Below are 21,480 nucleotides of genomic sequence, written 5' to 3' on the forward strand. Positions count from 1 at the left end.
AGCATCAGGACTGACACAATGAAAGATAATGTTTATTCCAGGTTTTAACTTAAAATCGATAAAACATTAAACTTTAGCAAATAAACAATACTAAGAATAAAGAAAACAAAACTAGAATAATATAACAAAACTAAGAAAACAAGAAACAAAAGAACTGAGACCAGACTGAGCACAAAAAACACCCAAACCTGCCTAAGCAAACACAAAGCATACAAAACGATCCACTGCATCCAAGGCACACAAAAGACTCCACATAAAACACTGAAACAAAGGGGCTTAAATACACAAGAAGGGTAAGGAACCCCTGAAACCAGTAATGAGGGGGCGTGGTTACAAACAAGACACAAGGTGACAACACTAATGGCTAGAGCGGGGCTAGGGCGGAGACAGGACAATAACAATACAAGGCCATGTGCTTAAATAGCACATTGCTGGAAACACAAGACAGGAAAACAGAACCAAAAGTGGAAAAAAACCAAAACAGACACAGACTAAGGTGTGACATCATCAGTTCAGACTTTCTCGTATCTTCACAGACAAACCAAATTTTCCACTTCAGCAAAGCATTAATTAACCTGCTCACACAGTCAGGTGTTTTACACATTTTAAGTGAAGAATTTAACAGGTTGTGTCTCTCTATTCCTGTATAGCAAGTTCCAGGTACAGTGCAGTGGGCGGTGCTGACTGGGCTGAGAGCTGGACAGGAGTACTGGGTGTGGCTGAGCTCTAGCACCTCTCTGGGTGACGGGGGGGTGACCAGCACTCCCCTAATCTTCAGCACCCTGGAGGACGGTCAGTCTCCTCACACAAGTTGGGCAGGACTGCAGCTCTGCACCGTTTTTCCACTTTTTTCATCCCCTGTTCCCCAAAAAATCACACTAAAACACAACTACACACTCACAAACACCCACACATACCCACACACTCACTCACACACGCTCACACATATGTGTTCAGCAGGTCTGTGAAAGGGGACAGCTCTCTCTCTCTCTGAGCTGCAAACTGTGATTGTCAAGTCTTCCAGTGATTTTTGGAGGAGGGAGGCACAGAATGTGTTTGTGTGTGTGTGTGTCTGAGTGTGTGTGTGTGAGAGAGAGATAGAGTGTGTGTGTATGTGCGAGTGGGTGGGTGAGAATGATATTTGTGCCTCCTTTATTCACAGACTCCAGACTGTCCCAGCTTGTGTTTTCTTTCACTGTCTGTGCTGATGTACATAAAGCTGCTTCGCTGTTGGCAATCCATAATGAAATATTTACATTATTATTTCATGTCATTATATAATATTACATAATATATTATCACTGTCACACAAAAACCTCAGATCTTCAGCTTTAGAGAAGAAATAAAAAAACAAGCTAGAAATTAAATTTGAGAAAAATGCTTATATTTTTCTAGAAAATTGTGAAAATATTAATGAAGTCTTTTAGAGATTCATATTTTAGCCACTGTTGCTCGATGTATTGTTTGCTGTTTATAAGTTTGTATGTTTGCAATACAGATACACCCAACACCATGTTTTACAGTGATAAACATTAGAAAAACTTAAATGTCAGTGATAAACGTATAGGACACTGTTTAACACAAACATCTCATTAATACTAGCATGCTGAGGCACTGGTATTTACCCGCTGAGATGTTTTATAAATGAGAAGACCAGTCACTATGGGAGTTGTTGTAGCACTCAGCATGGGGTCTGTTTACCGATAAAATCCCATCCTTCAACTAAAAGAGCCAATCAGCCACTAGAACCATGCTATTGTCTTGTCTGTCTTTTTGTGTTGGTGAGGACGTAGAAAGAACTCACAGAACAGCTGGAAATGTAGTTGGATTGTGAATTTACTGCAGATTTGCAGATTTGGGCTTTTCCCTAATACCACATGAAGGAGTACGAGCACTCATCTAACGACAATTAGCTAAATATTCTTAACCTTAATAAACAAATAGGATACATATAACAACCCACTGGCTACCAGAAAATACATATAAGCACAGTAATATTAACACAAAAGCAACTGTAGAGCTATCTGTATAGATATCTGCACAATTTTGTTTGTGCATTATTGGCTGCAAAAGTTATTATTTTTTTATATATACAGCTCTGAAAAAATGAGACCACTTCAGTTTCTGAATCAGTTTCTCTGATTTTGCTATTTATAAGTATATGTTTATGTAAAATTGTTGTTTTATTCTCTAAACTACAGACACCATTCCAACCTCAAATAATGCAAAGAAAAGTATCAATATTTGGTGGAATAACTCTGGTTTTTAATCACAGTTTTCATGCATCTTGGCATGCTCTTCTACACCAGTCTTACACACTGATTTTGGATATTAAGCGGTCTCTTATTTTTTTCCAGAGCTGTATATCTTTTAAAACTATAATGTGACCTTGTAAGTATTTAAATCTCTCCACATTAATATAAATTAATATAAAGAGCCTGGTCCTTTGTGACTGGAAAGCTCGCCTGGCAGCAGTGCAAAGATGGCCGCCAAGTACCAGTGCACAGTTTTTCTCATAAGGAATTTGATACTAGCCCACTTTAAGCACTGCAATCGCCAGTAGTTTAACTATTTGTTTAACAAGCAGTGTCTTGCTAGCTTGCTATTTGGTCAGTCTAGCTGTAGCTTATTTGCTTCCAGCTTGGGGAGACATGTTCAGATGATTCCATAAAATACAATGGGAGATAATATTAGAATGATAGGAAGATATTACTTAATATTGAATAATTGTACATCCTGTATGTATGTGGATCAAAACAGTTTATACTATTTTTCTAAAGAACAATGGAAGTCAACATAAAATAATTTATTTTTGCATGACAGTGATGATATAATTAATGTATAATACTCAGAATATAATTCCTGCAGCATCACAGCAAGCCTGAGATTGTCAGAAAAGTTTATTATTTTCAGTTTTGGTGTGATTTTGGTAAAAACGGTGCAGAGCTGACCCTGAGAGAGAAAACAGATTCTCCCCTGGTGTGTGAGGCTGATGAAGTGTTTTGAATGAACAATTTTACATAATAATAATCTCTCTCTCTCTTTTTCTCTCTCTCTCTCTCTCTCTCTCTCTCTCTCTCTCTCTCTCTTTCTCTCTCTCTCTCTCTCTCTCTCTCTCTCTTTCTCTCTCTCTTTCTCTATATCTCACTCTCTCCTCTTTGTCTCTGATTTCTGATTGTTTCTGCAGTTCCATTCTGTTCATCCATTGTGTTTCTGTGTTTCCTAGGCTAATCAACAGCCCTATTTGCACCCCTTGCAAATCTTCATGCCACACTATGCAAGGATACTGATACTCACTGTTGTTCTTTTATGAATATCAGTTAATATCATGTCATTTTGCAGGTTGATTTTTTAAGAATTTTTGCAGAAATAACCTCCTTTAATTGTTTCTTCTTTTATACATATACTATATACATCTGTATTTATATTTATTGCATGTGGTGTGATGTTTGATGTGAAATAATGATGTGTATTTGATAAGCTGTGAATGTATGCCGCTTTCTGTTGCCTGTGTGTTTTAACTGTTTTAAACTTGAGCAATGAGCTTTTTAATGATTTAAAATTCTGTTTTATCTGTTCTTAAATATGAGATATTTGTGTGTGATATATCTGTACATACATACAATATTTATGACTACACTTCAGTGAAGGGAACACAGCGTGATGCATTTTTTATTTGTCTAATGATAATAAGGTTTCACTAATCAGAAGTTACACTCAGACGCTTGTTCTGAGATGATTTAATATTTCCCTTTTCTGAAGCGTCAGTATTGAGTGATTACTCCTGTATAACACCGGACTGATTGTGGTGATCTCTCCCTCCTGCAGTGCCGAGTGGTCCGGTCCACAATCTCTCAGCTCAGCTCTACGGCTCCACAGCTGTCGTGATTAGTTGGGACCCCCCTCTGGAGCCCAACGGTAGAGTCTTCTACCAGCTGAGCTTACTGGAGGCGGGCATCACACACCCCTCCATCAACCGCACAGAAAACCGCACCATCACCAAGACCACCACCGACACAGTGTTCCTCTTCACCAAACTCAGAAAGTACTTCCCCTATGTTCTATACGTTACCCCAGCAACCAGTGCAGGCTCCGCCCTAAATCACACCTCTGTGCTTCACCTGAGAACGGATGATGACAGTAAGTGATGCATTAAGAACACATATTTTTTAACCTGGTTGGCGTAATAAAAAACTTACTTTTATTTTTACTTTTTTATTATTAGTATTTTTTTATTATTATTTTATTTCTAATTTTAAGCCCATTTTCTCCCCAATTTGCAAGGCCAATTACCCAACCCACTCATTAGGACTTCTCCAGTCACTAGTGATGCCGCAAAACCAGGAGGGTGAAGACTAACACATACCTTCTCTGACACGAGCTGCTGCTGATTAGCATCACATTGTGCTCGGACGAAAGCGCAGCAACTCTGTTCCTATACATCAGCTAACAGATGCCTTGTGCTGACCGACATCACCCTTTGGAGTGATGTGGGGAAAGAGCGCCATCTACCCACCCAGAGAGAGCAAAGCCAATTGTGCTCTCTAAGGGCACCGGCAGCTGATGGCAAGCTGCATGACTGGTGTTTGAACCAGCTAACTTTTATTTTATTTTCTTAAATAAAATAGTTTTAAATGTATTGACAATGTAGCACTGTCATTTAAATATCGACCTTAAAATCTTAACTTTGTGACCATCAATAATTCCTGTGTTTTGGCCTACTGCTATATCTATATCTAGTAACATCTGAGTCAGTTTCATTGTTTTGCATGAAATAACTGATTAGTATTGCTTTGGGTGTGATAATCTAAAGCGCTGCCACTATGATCGGGAGATTGCTGGTTTTAATCCCGGTCATGCAGCTTGTCATCTAGGGGCTGCTGTAGCCCTGAAAGAGCACAGTTGGCCTTGCTCTCTCTGGGTGCGTAGATGGCGCTCTCTCTCGGCATCACTTCAAAAAGGGTGATGTCAATCAGCACAAGGCGTGAGCTGATGTATCAGAACCTAGACGCTGTGCTTTCCTCCGAGCGCGCTGTGATGCTATTTAGCAGTTCGAAAAGAGGAGGTGATTGGTCTCACATGTGACAGAGATGCGTTTGCTAGTTTTTAGCCCTCTTGTGTTAAGGCATCTCTAGCAGCTGTGTGGGTGAGACAGTTGGCCAAATAAATTGGGGAGATAAAAGAAAATTAGAAATACAAAAAAAGAAGAGGCCACACCTCTAAGTTGGTTAAAGTGCTGGGTTTTTGATCACGTGGTTGTGATCTGCCCTTGTCTGTGGGTCCTTAACCATCCCTTCACCAGGGGCCCACATTGTCCCAGCTTTTTAAATTTGCATATGCCAAGATTAAACCTCAGTGCCCAGGAAGCAATTTAGGGGTTATATGCCTTGATGACGGGCACCTCAGACATGGATGCTGATCCTGGGGATTGAACTAGCTGCTGTTTGATTCCAAGCCCGCTTGCTCAAGGCCCACAGCTGCCTCCAGTGATAGTAATATTTTTGAAGGACCCTTATTATGAGATTGTCATGAAACATGTATTTTTATAATCCTTTGCTGTTTATAGAGTCTATGTATAATAAAATTAATTTTGAAAAACTAGAATCTGTATTGAAAGTGTTTAAAGAATGGTCATACTGACATCAATTAAAACTATAATATGTAGAAATCATACCCTATTTTTTGCACTATAAAGCGCACCGTATTATAAGGCGCACTTTAAGGGAGATTATATAAGGAAGTTCTAGTTCAGCAGGTCTCGCTGCTGAGCTAATTAAACAAAATTGTAATAAAAAAGACTTTCTTTTAAAGTCAAACGAGCGCTGGATGTTAATCTGCACAGATTTCTCTACTGGAAACTGTGTATTTGGGTGAGTACAATGCTTCCGTTTATTTACGGAAAGCTTAGATTCTCAAATTTCTCCAGCACTAAGGCTGAAGCATTAGCATTAGTGTCTAACAACTAGCACCCGGCAGTGTACCTGGGAGTTTTCTAGTAAGGCAGGGCGATATAAGCTAGCGATTCATCCTACATAGCTTGTTTTAACACTAAATAAAAGGATTTTAAGTGCACTTTATAGTGCAAAAATGCAGTTTACAGTTTTTTGTTTTATGTTTTGTAATTTATTTATTTAACAAATTGTCTTTTTTTTTTTCTTTTAGTTCCTAGTTCTCCTCCAGTGCACAGTATGAGCAGGAACCTCTCTGCTACATCTGTGCTGGTATCCTGGTATTCGCCTGTTGAGACGAACGGGGAGATAATTGAATATGCCCTGGTTCTAAATGGTCCTAAAGGATCGAACAGCTCATACACACCTGACACCTATTTTATTCTCATGTACCTCACCCCGTACACGTCCTACAACCTCTCCATCTCTGCGGTGAATCGCAGGGGCATGGGCCCCTCCCTCATGCTGGCTCTGCACACTGACGAAGCAGGTGAGTGATTATGGTCTCAGTGCAGCTCGTTTGTCTGTGGAGTTTTAAGTTATTTGCTGTGAACTCTCCCCATTCGTATCTCAGGGTCTAAAATTACTCCTGACAACATTGCTCAACTTTAAAAGAGCACTGAACCCTTAAATGTTCTTTGTTGACCCATGAAAGGGCCTTTTATGGGTCACTGAGGCACGTAAAGATGCCTTCTCGTGTGACTCTATTTTTGTTTGTGTTTGTGTGTGTAGGTCCAATGTCTCCTCCGCGAAATCTGAGCATCTTTAACCACTCGTCAGACTCGGTGTGGCTCCACTGGGAACCTAGTCTGGAGCCCAATGGTCTGATTCAACATTACGGATTCAGAATAGTGGAACTGAACACAAACACTGTTACATACCAGGTGCTCACTCTCATACACAGTGTATTCCTGCTGTGTGGGTATAAAAAAACTTGTATATGTAGCCCTGTTAGGATAGTTACACTCTTAACTTCTTGTCCTTCAATCATTTAGCGGACTCACATTTTCCCGATTATGCATTCTTGAACCAATGATTTTATTTTATTTATGTTTTGTTTATTTAGGACATTCCAATCTAATCCCTAAATAACCTTAATAATCCATTACTACATTAATCTTTAAAAGGATGGAATTGAATTGTTATGCTATTATAATATCCTTATATCAGAGTGTTAAAATAGTGTTAAATGGCAATAATATAATTTATGAAATTGTTTTCTGTATATATTGTATACAATCTAGTTGTCTACAGGCCTATGTAAATGACTTATGTACAATGTGTGTGTGTGTGTGTCACTAATTAATATGTGATCTCTGTCTGTACGGTAGAACTCGTCAGATGCCTCCACTCAAGCAGAATTAAGTGGCTTCAAACCTCACAGCTCATATGAGATAAGTGTGTGTACCTACACTAGAGTGGGCAATGGAGATCAGTACAGTCTTCCAGTTACCTTCACCACCAATGAATCAGGTAAAATGTGCAAAAATGTAATAGAATGATTTGTCTGTGCAAGAGTAAAAAACACATTTCAGTCATACTGTTTGTTTGCGTGTGTGTTTTGTAGTGTCAGAGGCAGTTGGGAATCTGTCCTGTTCAGGCCTGGACTGGGATTCAGTCTATATGGAATGGGAGCCTCCGGTTAATCCCAATGGGGAGATTCTGCTTTACCTGATTCGCTCAGGAGAATTTAATGAGGAGGTGTATCCTCTAACACTCCCAGATACAGAAATACTGACACACACATTCAGCGGCCTGAAGCCTGATTCTTTCTATGTGATCTCTGTGGCTGCGGTGAACTCTGAGGGACCAGGAGAGGAAGCTAACTGCACAGCTCACACTCCTCCAGAATCAGGTGCAGGAAGTCTGAAATTCTCCTAAACTTCATCTATATGCTGTATTTCATTTTATAGAGTGAACAATATAGCATATAGCCTAGGGCTGCACGATATTGGAAAAATGTAAAAAAAAAAATTGGTGATATGTATCGCAGTATTAAACAATGCAGGGCCCGTGACATCACCAGGACCGATCAAGACCTGAGTCAGCACTCAAAACCCGAGGAAAACAGCAAAACAACAGCCCCTTTAATCAGGCATTTAAATAGCTCTTTAAAAGGTAAAAAAGAGAGAGTTTGTTTTGGGATTAAAAGCATGAATTCAGCTGTTAATGGAAATATCTGCGCAGAACTGTGCTGAACTGAGGTGCACAGCTCACAAGCACGTGACCAACCATGTGGATGAAGGCCATACGGTTACCTCGTGTTACCCCTCCCCTTGAGCTTCTCACGCAGGCAGCAGCAGCCCGTCACTTACACAGACACAGAGACAACGCTGTGTATCTACTTCTTGTGTCAAGAATCAAAACATTGCAACATGATGTGTTTGATTTAATTGTCTTAATCTTGATAACGATGCTTAAACATATATCGTGCAGCCCTAATACAGCCAACACAGGGTAAGCGGCTCAGAAATTATGCTTGCTCTTACAACCTACAACATAGAGGCCAGGCAGTTAATCAATAATATATGATCTACAATCTGATAACCTAATCAATAGAAAAGAAGCAGTCAGCAGACAACACACTAAACTCAGATATTATAAGTAGATTCAGCTCAGATATCTTTGTTTGAATGTAAATGTGGCCACATATGTTTATCTAAATTAAAATAGTGCTCACTCTCTTTATGTTGCTCTCTCTCTCTCTCTTTGGCTGCTGTAGTTCCAGGTCCTCCTCAGAACCTCTCTGTGTTTAACACCTCTTCTAACGCTGTGACTCTGAGCTGGCTTCGTCCTGCGCGGGTTCCAGGGCTGCTGCGGGGTTACAGGGTGGAGAGGCAGCGTTTGAGTCAGGCGTGTGAAGCAGGGGAAGATCTGTCCTGCGTGGAGAGTGAGATTGTGATGTCTGTAAAGGGGACAGGAGATCAGGAGATGGTCACTCTGCAGTCTCTGCTCAAATTCAGACGCTATAGGATCAGGGTGGTCGCACTCACTAATGCTGGAGCAGGAGAGCCTACAGAGTGGATCTATGTACAGACACTTGCAGGAAGTATGTTAACCTCGTACGCACACATACTGTATGCATGAATTATTATATATCTTGGGGTTAGGGGTGTGCAATATGGGCAAACAAAGTGATGTGCAATAATTCTGTGGATATCTCTATAGCGATGTAAAACACAAAAAATTATGATTAATTTTAAGAGGTTTTTGTGTGTGTGTTTGCTGTGGACCACTACCTCCAGCCATGTTATGTAATGTGAGCACAATCCGCAGCATGAGGAGCTCCCTCTGTTGCTGCATGTTTTAATGCAGATTGAATTATCTGTTATTCATTGTGTTTTTGCTGTTCTTTTAATATGTTTATTATGAAATACATATATCGCAATAATGAAAAAAATACAATTCATCATACACTGGTAGTTGCAGTTATTAGTTATTATTATTTTATTTTTTTCCAGTCACAACAGCCAGCAAGTTACCCATTTTTTTATCCCTGGGGTCAGAATTATATATATAATTTTTTTTTACAAAAAAAATTTAGAAGCCCAAGCAACTACATCTATTTACTACACATATTTATTTAGTGTGCATTTGGTCTGGAGTGTTTTGCTTTACACCGCAGTTTATCAGAGCACACTAAAGACCTTAGCTACTTAACTTTGCTCCCAATCTCCCAATAAGGGTGTACATCTTATGTCAGCACATTTCCAGTTGAACAAGTATTTTTTGCAGATGTTGTGCCATATTATGCTGTTTTACCAGAATCTGAATCCCTTCATGTGCACAAGTCTCACACAGAATGAGCATAACATATCATTTTATTGCTGTTCATTAATAAGGGTTAATCTACAGTTACAGTAGATATAGTAATTGTCATCTGATGTGCCCATACTGCTGCATGATGCACGTGCACACAAATGGGAGACTGATTTCAGCAAAGCACCAGTTCTTTTTCTTCTTCTATTGTTTAAAAGCCATATCCTGCTTCTTATCACCTTGTGTCTTATATCTTATCATCTGTGTGTAAGTAGTGTCTACATTGTGTTTTATGGTTTGCAAGGAGATTTATCTTAACGTGTCCTAAACAAAATCCTTTCAGATCTTAAAAGGAAGCACTTATAATGCTTATAACATTCACATATGTAGAAAAACTCATGTCCTCTCTTTCTTTCTTTCTTTCTTTCTTTTTGTCAGACCCTGATGCTCCCCCTCGCTCTATCTCAATAACTCCAACTTCCTCCGGACTAAAAATCGAGTGGGACGAACCAGAAATCATCTCAGGACCCACCTCTTACCTCATTGACGTTGTTGCTGTGAGTTTTTAATAACATAGTCTAGACTGATCTGTATTGATTGGCTCCTGAAGAAACTCAATTTAACTTTTCATTTAATTGAACTTTCTCTCTTTCTCTGTTAGTTGGACGGTTCGGGACGCAATATCAGTAAAGTGAGGGAGTGGATAGAAATGAGGGCAGTGCTGATTGGGAATTTGACTGCGTTTACTCAGTACTCAGTTACTGTCACTGCCTTCACTGGAGACGTGGCTGATGCTCACAGAGACGGCATGTCCTCTGAGCCTGTTCTCGTCAGAACACTGGAGGAGGGTAAGAGAGTGTGTTTAATGCTGGAATTATATTGTAGGTTAATACTTGTTAAATTCTAGCAGATATCTGTTTTTAGATGGATAAGATGGTTATTCAAATTAAAGCATATCCTGGAAGCCAACTAGTTTAAGCTTGGTAAACTAGCTGGTCTAGCAGCATCATGTTAGTTGACTACCATGGTCATTTTGGTCAACCACTGTGGTCATTTTGATTGACCACCATGGTCATGCTGGTTGATAAACTTGGTCATATTTGGTGATCACTATGGTCATGCTGGTTGATCACCTTGGTCATAATTGGTGATCACTTTAGTCATGCTGGTTGATAAACTTGGTCATATTTGGTAATCTCTATGGTCATGTTGATTGATCACCTTGGTCATATTGGTGATCTCTATGGTCATGCTGGTTGATAAACTTGGTCATAATTGGTGATCACTATGGTCATGTTGGTTGATCACCTTGGTCATATTTGTTGATCACTATGGTCATGCTGGTTGATCACCTTGGTCATAATTGGTGATCACTTTAGTCATGCTGGTTGATAAACTTGGTCATAATTGGTAATCTCTCTGGGCATGTTGGTTGATCACCTTGGTCATATTTGGCGAACACTATGGTCATGCTGGTTGATCAATTTGTTCATAATTGGTGATCTCTATGGTCATGCTGGTTGATCAACTTGGTCATATTTGGTGAACACTATGGTCATGCTTGTTGGTCTCCATGGTCATGCTTGTCAACCTTAGTCATTAGTCAATCTTAGTCATTCTGGTTGATTATTTTGGTCATGATGGTTGGCCACCTTGGACCTACTTGGTGACCACCTAGCTTATGATGGTTGACCATCTTGGTCATGCTTGTTGTCTACCTTGAACATTCTGTTCACTTTGGTCATACTTGTCAACAAACTTGGTCATCCTTGTCCACCACATTGGTCATACTTGATCTTCACCATGGTCATGCTGGTTGACCATCCTGGTCATACTCATTGACCACCTTAGTCATACTGATTAATAAGCTTAGGAATGCTAGTTGATTTCTTTGTTCATTCTGGTTGATCACCACAACTATGCTGCTTGACCACCTTTGTCATGCTTGGTCTTACTGTTTGTTTTCTGTATTCATGCTGGTTGACCACATTAGTCATGCTGGTAGACTGTTTTGGGATTTATTTTGCTGTCTGTTTGACCAGATTGACCAGTTTCAGCTGCCCAACTTGTTTTTTAGCAGGGAATGTATTCCAGAACTTCTGAGTGGAAGAATTAAACTTGTCCAGATGGTCTTTTTTCCCACTCTTATGCAGGTGTTCAGTGGGTAGTAGCTTGTCGTCAGTTATTACAGCATTGGAGTGTGGACCAGTTGAGCCATGCAGTCATATATATGTGGTGACACATTTGTCTTGACAGTTTGACTAATGGCTCTGTGGGAGTGTTTCAGGGTGGGCTGGGTGATGCTGAATGTCCTTCTTAATGATGGCCTTAATATTTGAAGGACTTCACAAAGACAACTGTGGCATTGATTTCTACTGGGAGTGACACAGAGGGTGTTAAAGAACGTCAGTTGTCATTTTTGCTGTCTTAGTGATGAGCTAGAGATTATTTTTAACATGTCATGGGAGGCATCCCATCTTCCTTATATGAAATGACATTGATTAGGCTTTTAGTAGTCCATCATTTGCTGTTCTGGCCATAGGAGTTGAAGAAAAACAATCACTGGTGATGGACAGGAGATGAATTATTGGAGAACACAAAGGTTTAGGGGAAGACGATGTCAAAAATTGAAGTGATGATAAAGAATATGTCTCTGAAATTTATTTATAGTGTCATCTATTGATCTGTTGGATATAAGGGGTCAGTGTAATGACCAGACCTCATATACTAAGGTGTCACCACTGGAGAGGATTTGATTAAGACTATAAGAGAGAATTAGTAAGTTTAACAATGTTTTCTGTGTGATTCTGTTGTTAGAACCAAAAGATCCACCCAAAAACCTGACCCTCACAGTGATCCCAGAGGAGGTGACTCGTGTATATGTAACATTCTTACCGCCGGACGAGCCGAACGGGAACATCAGCGCATACCGTGTGTCCATCTATCGTGATGGACAGCTGGACTTCCACCTCAACATCAACAGCCAGAGTGTGATCAGCAACCCAAACAAAACCATGACTGCTGTAATAGATGGGCTTAAGGGAGGCTTTAACTACAGCATACGGGTAAAGAGCTTCATTCTTCACATATTCCGGCCAAAACACACAAACACACATGAAGGAGTACAGACAAGCCTGTGTACCTTACTTACTACTGCACTTATTAATTGAAGTACAATTGCAAGCCAATCCCCTTATTCATCATTGATCACTATCTGAGCATAGTCATGTACTGAATACTAAATTTCAGCACTGCAGTAACCCTGACATGATCATTGCATCTGAGAAAACATGTCAGTGTGTGGGCCTGTATCCTGGGTAACCCAACTGGATTCTACAGCCCTGGACAAAATAAGAGAGCACTTAAAAATTATGAGTTTCTTTGATTTTACCAAATTAAAAACCTCTGGAATATAATCAAGAGGAAGATGGATAATCACAAGTCATCAAACCAAGCTGAACTGTTTGATTTTCTGCACCAGGAGTGCAGGCATAACGTTATCCAAAAGCAGTGTGTAAGACTGGTGGAGGAGAACATGCCAAGATGCATGAAAACTGTCATTAAAAAACAGGGTTATTCTAACAAATATTGATTTCTGAACTCTTAAAACTTTATTAATATGAACTTGTTTTCTTTGCATTATTTGAGGTCTGAAAGCTCTGCATTTATTTTTTTGTTCTTTCAGCGATTTCTCATTTTCTGTAATTAAATGCTCTAAATGACGATATTTTTGTTTGGAATTTGAGAGAAATGTTGTCCATAGTATATAGAATAAAACAACAGTGTTAATTTCACTCACATAAATACCTAAAAATAGCAACATCAGAGAAACTGATTCAGAAACTGAAGTGGCCTCTTAATTTTTTTCAGAGCTGTATGTTGGCATCACATATGGATACCCACCAGGGTCAGAGATGGATCCCCGAGGGGCTAAACATGGGCCCCATCTGGGTTCTACACTGCTCACGGGACCTAGATTGGTCCCATGTGAGATTAAGAGTGGCAGTACTGATGTTGTTACTAAGACTCAGTTGGGCTTTCTAAATGGACTCCATCATTACAGCCTCCCTTATTTCCACATGGGGCCCATCAAGGCCTTAATGTGCAGAGTACAAAACCCATGTTTACACCCCTCTTGGTGCCATCACTGACCCTGATGGGGGCATATGTGGGGCCAGTAAGGAAAACTTGGACAAAGCTTTCTGGTTCCCAGTTAGGCTACCTATACACACATCACATGGGCTTGTCACCTGAATATAAAATGATGTTGTACTGTGTCAAAAATCATATAAACACTGAGTGATGAGTATTTGTTCCTGTTTGTTAATTCACAGATATCTGCAGTGAATGGAGCAGGTTTAGGGCCCAGCTCAGAAGTTAGAGTCACTACAGGAATGAAAGGTATATATTTATATATTTATGCTATAGCACCAATGGGTAACACTTTATAATAACTTTCATAATATATCAGTAACTAATGATTAATAACTATTATTTTTTACATTTTAAGGAACAAATTAACACATTGGCAATATTAACTGCAATTGATAAACATTTGTCAGGTTTAAAATTCTTATTACTAGTGATTTATTAATGTTCAAATTCTGATGAGCTAATGATTTGTGAAAAATACTAAGTATGAATATCAATGCTGATTGTCATGTGTAAACATTTGTTGATATTCAAATTCTGATGAACTAATGCTTTGTTCACATCTATGTATCATTAGTTTAAAGAATATTAATAACAGTTATTATAAAGTGTTACCCATCAATCTCTTGTTTTCATACAATCAGGCAAATGTATACCCATGTGTTTATTCCATAACTGAGTAATGATAGACGAGGGTGTAAAACATGATATTATTGGTTAATATTATTTTGCTATAAAATATTATAAAATAATAATATAGGTTTTAGGACTGGAGATAGCAGCGCTTTCATGCTAATGTGCACAGTAAGCCCAGATGTGGATTTGTACATATCTTTTTTAAAATTAAAATAGTACATAAAATCTGTAAAATACTGTATATACAAAAACATATACACTGATTAGAGAATATTAAAACAGGCTGTAAATTGTGCGCTTTTCCATAAAAGGAATTTTAATGCATTTATTTTTATAATATTCTCATGTATATTAATACCCCTGAGTGCCATCATATATGCAAAGTTCATTTCATGCATGAAAGACAGTCTGCACGTATCTGCATATCATCATCCCATTTTGTACTAATTCATGCTCCTACTAAGTGAGAGTGTGTAGCAGGACTCACGGTTCAGTATCAAGGCTGTAAAAAGGGAGGTTGCATCCAATGACAATAATTTTTCCCGTAATATAGATATACTCATATAGGTAATATGAAATTATGAAATAATGAATATAGGTCATTTTAAATTATATGCCTTCATATATTTACACTTGTCCAGAACAATTTAGTTAGCAAATCCCATATTAGAGAGCTGGGGTATGAGCACAGTGTCTGTCATGGTAAAATGTCCCTGGAACTCAATAGTTTCAGTTTAGCAGATCTGCATATCAAACCCACTACCCTGTGATCAAGCCTTCGCTTTGGTCTCTGAGAGGTCCAGTGGACGAAGGGGATTGAATCCCGGTCATTCAGCTTGCAATCAGCTGCTGGAGCCCTGAGAGAGCACAATTGGCCTTGCTCTCTCTGGGTGGGTAGATGGCGCTCTTTTCCCTCATCACTCTTTGGGTGATGTCGATCAGCACAAGGCGTCTGTGAGCTGATGTATCAAAACAGAGTCACTGCGCTTTCCTCCGAGTGTGCCGTGATGCAGAAATAAAACTTGGTGGATATTCATGCTAAATTGTCATGGAGTAACTCATCCTAAGGCACAATTTTATCCTAGTGAAGACAACCAACAGACAATTCATGTATGAAAGCACTTTGCTCGGCGCCAAGATCAATGGTTTATTATCACATCCAGAAAGGCTGGTGTCATGGTGTGGAGTGCAATTTCATACAATGCCAGATTCCCTTTGGTCTTCAATACAGGCACTTTGACAGTCATTAGTTTTTGTTAATAAGGTCCTGCAACAAGTGTGCCTACCTTTTCTCAACACACACACTTTGGTGTTCTATTCCAACAGGATAATGCTTGTCCACAGGCGTCTGTTGTCTTAAGAGCTTGTATTGAAGATACAGATGCTATGCCATGGCCAGCTACATTATCAGGAAACCATTAAGAATCTCTACAATTCCATAGCAAGACATCTGACATGTTGCGTTACACATAAACTACACACTACTACTGTATGTGTAGTTCAGTTAATATGACCATATTGGTGATAGTACTTTAATCTGACACTTTCTCCAGGGTGCAAATATTTTTGCGACCATTTCTTTGACAATTAGTGTATAATTCAGTGCTATTGACACCCATGTGAAGACCTTTCTCATTTAGTGCCAAGGAGAAAAGTCTATAATTATGATCTCCTGTGAAGTATCGCTCCTTCACACTCTCATAAAAAAATAATCACACATAGAGGAACTGAGATTCAACCTTAAGTAGAATTGTCATGGTTGCCATGACCACAGCCCGCCCCGCTCCTCCTCATCCTAATGAATCCACCTTTGCCTTGAAATCTGTGTAATCAGGGTTCATGCATAATGGATATAATATATAGTCTGGGTGTGTTATAGTACGTGGTATTGTGTATGTGTATGTTTGTATTACTTTATTGTGCTATGTCTGAATCCTCTCTCCAGAAGCCTGGAACCCAAGCATGCTTGAGATAAAAGTTGAAGGTCTGAGAAATATCCCCTGAAAGAGGCTCAGAATTGAAAAACGCAATCTAGTCTGAGACTGGGCCTAATCAGTGTTCAGAAAACTGGACCTTACATAACGTACAAGAAAGATTCTCTTAATGAAAAGCTTATTATAGTTTGAAAGCATTTGTTATTGTGATGTGAGAGGCTGTCATATTTGGTTATTGAATATAATTTTATTCTTGGGGAAAATCTATTAGTATGTGTTTCTGTTTGGGTAACTAAGAGCTTGTTGTTTTGCTTCTAAGTCAGGATTTGTCTGTTTGTAGCAAAACAGGCTTTCCATAAGCTTCTGTATTCAGTTTCTGCAGACTGGAAGAGCAGACTTCAGTTAAAATCAAAAACAGATTTTATTACCAATTATCTACTTTACATATGTCTGGCAAATATGTAATACTTCAATCAGTCATTAAGCCTGGTTTGAAAATGGCAACAGTTGGATCTTAGTTGATCACTGTATGGAAAAGTATTAAAACACCTACTTATTTTACCTACAGGAGCTTTAATGACATTCCATTTTGACTCTAAAGGCATAAATATGGCATTTGCCCCATTTCATTTGCAACAGCTCTAACAGCAGCAATTTTTTCTGCCAGTGTTAAATGAGCACTGTTGGTGTTAAATTAGCACAGTTAGATTTAATTACAGTTTTAATGCTCACAGTGTTAATTTAACACAAGCAGTATTAACTTAACCATGGCAGAAATTTGCTGTGCATTGAGTCAGCTGAACCCATATTTAAGTATAAAGCGATCGCTCAGGTTTGCTGACAGTGGAGTGGGTGGATGCCAGTTTTTTTGGGTGCCTCCGTGTCTATGTTACCTTCTGGCTCTCTCCCTTTAGTTAGGCAGTTATATTTATATCAATTATTAAACACACTCTGATAATGGTGCATATTGTTCTCCATAAATTCAGTCATATGGGGATGTAAAATTACTTTTTAACATTAATTTACAGTTTAGGTTGTCTGACCAGAGGAGGATGGGGTCCCTTTGTATATTAGCCTTGATAGTACATGTGATAGTACAAGGTACATGTGAGTCTTGGTTCCCCACTGGGGGTTCTATATTGTATGTTCAATGTTTTTTTCTGGTTCTCTATCCTTTTGCTTTGAGACATTAGTTGTAAAAAGCACTATATTACTAGTATATATTATATTACCATTTTACATTTAATTGCTGAATGCTAAATGCTCTTGTAACTTAAAAGTTATTTCTCCCTCGTGTGTTAAAGCAGGAATAGATAAAGAAGGTTGCAGAAGCAGCCAACCCGTTTCCACAGACCAGGGTGAACATTCCTAACATTGTCTTTGTGGTCTGATTGTTTCATTTCAGCCCCGCCCACACCGAACAAAAAGCCTATGGTAGCTTTAAACATTGCAGGCGCTATTATGGCAACATCCAAAACCATAACCATCGAGATGCCTGAGTGTTTCTTCTCTGATGACAACGGTCCCATTAGGAAGATTCAGGTCATCATCTCTGAGCCTGCAGGTATTTATAAAAACCTTCATATCATTCATAACAACAGCTCACAGCATCACAGAGTTACTGAACCTGAGGTCATACATTCATTCAAAACACAATTTAACACATAAACTACATGTCTAAAGCAGGGAAATGCTTCACTATAATTATTTCAACCCTTTCAGATCCTCCTAGCTGACAATTGGGATTCAGTCCAATGCATCCATCTCATTTGCCGCAATTAGTGACCAAACAAGCAGTAATGCTAACTAGATCTAGTTGTCTAAATTTGGGTTTTTGGGTAATGAATGAGTTAGTGGTTAGTGATGATAGTATGATGTTAATTAAGTATACTGATTAATAATGTGATAATGAATGTGTTATACTGATTAGATTCTGAATTTGATTGCTACTTGATTGCAATTAGTGTTAAACTATTCTGTTTAAATGCATATTCTATTTGTCTATTAAGCAGAGCTTTTGAAGGTATAAAAAGATATGGGTCCTGGCAAGGCTCTAAATGTGGGCCTGCTCTTCAGTTCCTAACTCTTTTATTGCTTATACGGTATTAGACTGTATCTGGCCAAATTCTGAATAGTCATCAATGCAGAATGCAGGTGCTGGATGTGACTTGGGATTAGGCCTTATTGATATGGTAGCTGGGCTAGCCTCATTATCTTACTAATCAATTATTAATGACATTTAAAAATGTTGAAATGGGAAGGAATGCATCTGCAGTTAGGTTGTTCAATAAAAGTATTGAAACTGACATTTTTATATATAAGCATAGTGTCTCCTGAACATTCTGCTCGTTTGAAGTGAATAAATGCATACCTAAAAATTGGCTTGAAATATTGGTTAAATCTTAATAGCCGCTAACACCGTATAAGCAATAAAAGTGAGGAACTGGAGAGCAGGCCCACATTTAGAGCCTTGTTCTTGTTTTATGTTATGTTTAGCTATAAATAATACCTGTAATAACTTTTATTACTGTGTAGTAAAACACAACACTGCATGTATGCTTGTGCAGTGTAAACAAACATCTGTAGTGTAAATTCAGTTGAACTGAATGCAGATTTATTTTTATTCAGTATTGTCTATCTGTGTGTCTTCTCAGTGATGGACTACAATAACGTGTCTAACTGGAAGAGTGTGTTCCTCCATCCTCCTGCTCCGTACTTCACTGATGAAGGCTTTCCTAACCCGGAGTGTCGTGAGGGTCTGAACCGCGGGGAAACGCAGAGCGGCACATACATTATAGGAGCAGACGACTGCTTCTCTGAAGAGGCTCAGACACTCTGTAACGGACCCCTCAAACCAAGAACTTACTATGTGTAAGATACACACACACACACACACACACACCTAACAACTTGCACTGATTTTAAAATGCACTTACATGATACTCCTCAAGAGATAAAATTATTTAGTCTACTGTGAGCACACTGGGACAATATAATAGACAAATGTTGGTATATTTTTATATTGTTATCATGGTTAATCAGGAGAGTAATATTAACTACTTCTTATCCTTGTTTGGTTTTACATTTCCACCTTCCATTTTTCTTAGTTTAGAGATAGTTTTGACATTTAATGGTTTGCTTAAATTAGATTTTTAATCGTATGAGGAAAAAAGTATGATTTTCTTATTTGCTTGACTTCTGATATGCTTTATAACATATTCTGTACTAAACTATATATCATGTAGTCTTTTAACTACATTGTGAATGATGTTATCTTTAGTGCTCTCCATGAGTAATAATGGTTAATGTTTGATTGATTGATTGACTGTTCGGTTGTTTGATTGACTGATTAATTGCTCATTTGAAAAAAAAAAATTCTATATTACTATATATTCTTTATATTAATTTTCTCTTTTTCATTTACAAAAAAATTTATTTATTTACAGAAACATTTATTATCTTTGTTTCTGGTTTTGTAGATTTAAGTTTCGTGCAACAAATATCCTGGGCCAGTACACAGACTCCGCGTACTCAGACCGGGTCAGAACTGCAGGTAAAGCTGGATTTCTGCAGGGACATGAGACGACAGTGTTATCATTTATCATGTCATATTTCATAATGCTCCTGTCTGTCTGTACCGCTCTCTCACAGACGACCAGCTCCTGACTCGAGATGAGCAGATCATCCTGGGAGTGCTTCTGTCATTTTTCCTGGCTCTGTTTTTGATCTTGATTATATATGCGTCTGTGCGGTAAGAAATGTTCATATAATGCTTCATAATTACAAACAAAAAGCATTTAAGAATTCACACTGACTGTGAAAACTGTACTGATGATGTAATATGATATTGTAATATATTATATTTTTTTGGTTGCAGGATTCATCAGAGGAAGATGGAAGGCGGGACCTATTCTCCACGGGAAGCAGAGATCATTGAGACGAAGCTAAAGCTGGATCAGCTGATTGCAGTGGCTGACATGGAGCTGAAAGAGGAGAAAATCAACCGGTGAGACGACAGACATGCTTATATACAACTTTACTGCTGTAGCTTTTCATTCACAGTATTTTGTACATATAGTGTTTATATACAGTACATACCCATAATACGGCCAACATTAATAAGACACCTTATTTATTTAGTTTAAAAAAGGATATTAAAAAGAGTTAATGCTTCTTCTCTTGGTTTAACTGTCTCTCTTACCTTTTGCAGAATCCCAATGAGAATTTAATTACATTCAGTGACAAGAGCACCAGTCAGGTTGTCAGGATTTTAGATGACCACCCCATCTCATACCAAATTCCCCAAATTCTAAGTGCTAAAATTACTGGATGAAACTTCATCATTTCAAGAACAAGTTCCTCTTTTTACACCTCTGGTCCAGACCTGGCATTAGACATGTTGCTAATAGGCTCACGTGTATCTGATCCAGAGATTCCTATTCTATTGGCAGACCTGGATATAACTGGATCCCTTTTGGTGTCCCTTACAGTTCAGACCCAATGTGTCAGTTCTGTAATGCATTCCTTTAGCATCTAGTAGCACTAAGAAAAGATAAGATATCAGATAAGATAAGATATCACAGTGTGAAATTAGAATGTTTGAGTAGCTTAGATACAGATACACACTAGTACATATATGTATATATACAGCTCTTGAAAATATTAAGAGAACACTTCAGTTTCTGAATCAGTTTCTCTGATTTAGTTATTTATAAGTATATGTTTGAGTAAAATGAACATTGAACGTTGTTTTATTCTATAAACTACAGACAACATTTCTCCCAAATTCCAAATAAAAATATTGTCATCTAGAGCATTTATTTACAGAAAATGAGAAATGGCTGAAATAATAAAAAAGATGCAGAACTTTCAGACCTCAAATAATACAAAGAAAACAGGTTCATATTCATAAAGTTTAAAGAGTTCAGAAATCAATAATTGGTGGATTAATCCTGGTTTTTAATCACAGTTTTCATGCATCTTGGCATGTTCTCCTCCACCAGTCTTACACACTGCTTTTGGATAAATTTATACCACTCCTGGTGAAAAAA

General features: G+C 38.4%; 1 protein-coding gene across 4 annotated transcripts in view; it reads left to right on the top strand.

Annotated features, from left to right (window-relative positions):
* Nucleotides 1-21,480, top strand: part of ptprq (protein tyrosine phosphatase receptor type Q) — a 79,815-nt gene that overhangs the window by 44,835 nt on the left and 13,500 nt on the right. For all 4 annotated transcript variants that reach the window (XM_049483614.1, XM_049483611.1, XM_049483612.1 and 1 more), the window contains 15 exons: nt 3,829-4,140; nt 6,163-6,438; nt 6,681-6,832; nt 7,280-7,421; nt 7,516-7,803; nt 8,671-8,997; nt 10,146-10,264; nt 10,369-10,555; nt 12,525-12,772; nt 14,042-14,108; nt 17,835-17,993; nt 19,084-19,300; nt 19,909-19,982; nt 20,081-20,180; nt 20,307-20,435. In XM_049483614.1, coding sequence (XP_049339571.1) covers nt 3,829-4,140; nt 6,163-6,438; nt 6,681-6,832; nt 7,280-7,421; nt 7,516-7,803; nt 8,671-8,997; nt 10,146-10,264; nt 10,369-10,555; nt 12,525-12,772; nt 14,042-14,108; nt 17,835-17,993; nt 19,084-19,300; nt 19,909-19,982; nt 20,081-20,180; nt 20,307-20,435 — 2,797 coding nt within the window. The remainder of the gene's footprint in view (nt 1-3,828; nt 4,141-6,162; nt 6,439-6,680; nt 6,833-7,279; nt 7,422-7,515; nt 7,804-8,670; nt 8,998-10,145; nt 10,265-10,368; nt 10,556-12,524; nt 12,773-14,041; nt 14,109-17,834; nt 17,994-19,083; nt 19,301-19,908; nt 19,983-20,080; nt 20,181-20,306; nt 20,436-21,480) is intronic.

Source organism: Astyanax mexicanus, chromosome 9, assembly GCF_023375975.1.
Source record: "Astyanax mexicanus isolate ESR-SI-001 chromosome 9, AstMex3_surface, whole genome shotgun sequence".
NCBI lineage: Eukaryota > Metazoa > Chordata > Actinopteri > Characiformes > Acestrorhamphidae > Astyanax > Astyanax mexicanus.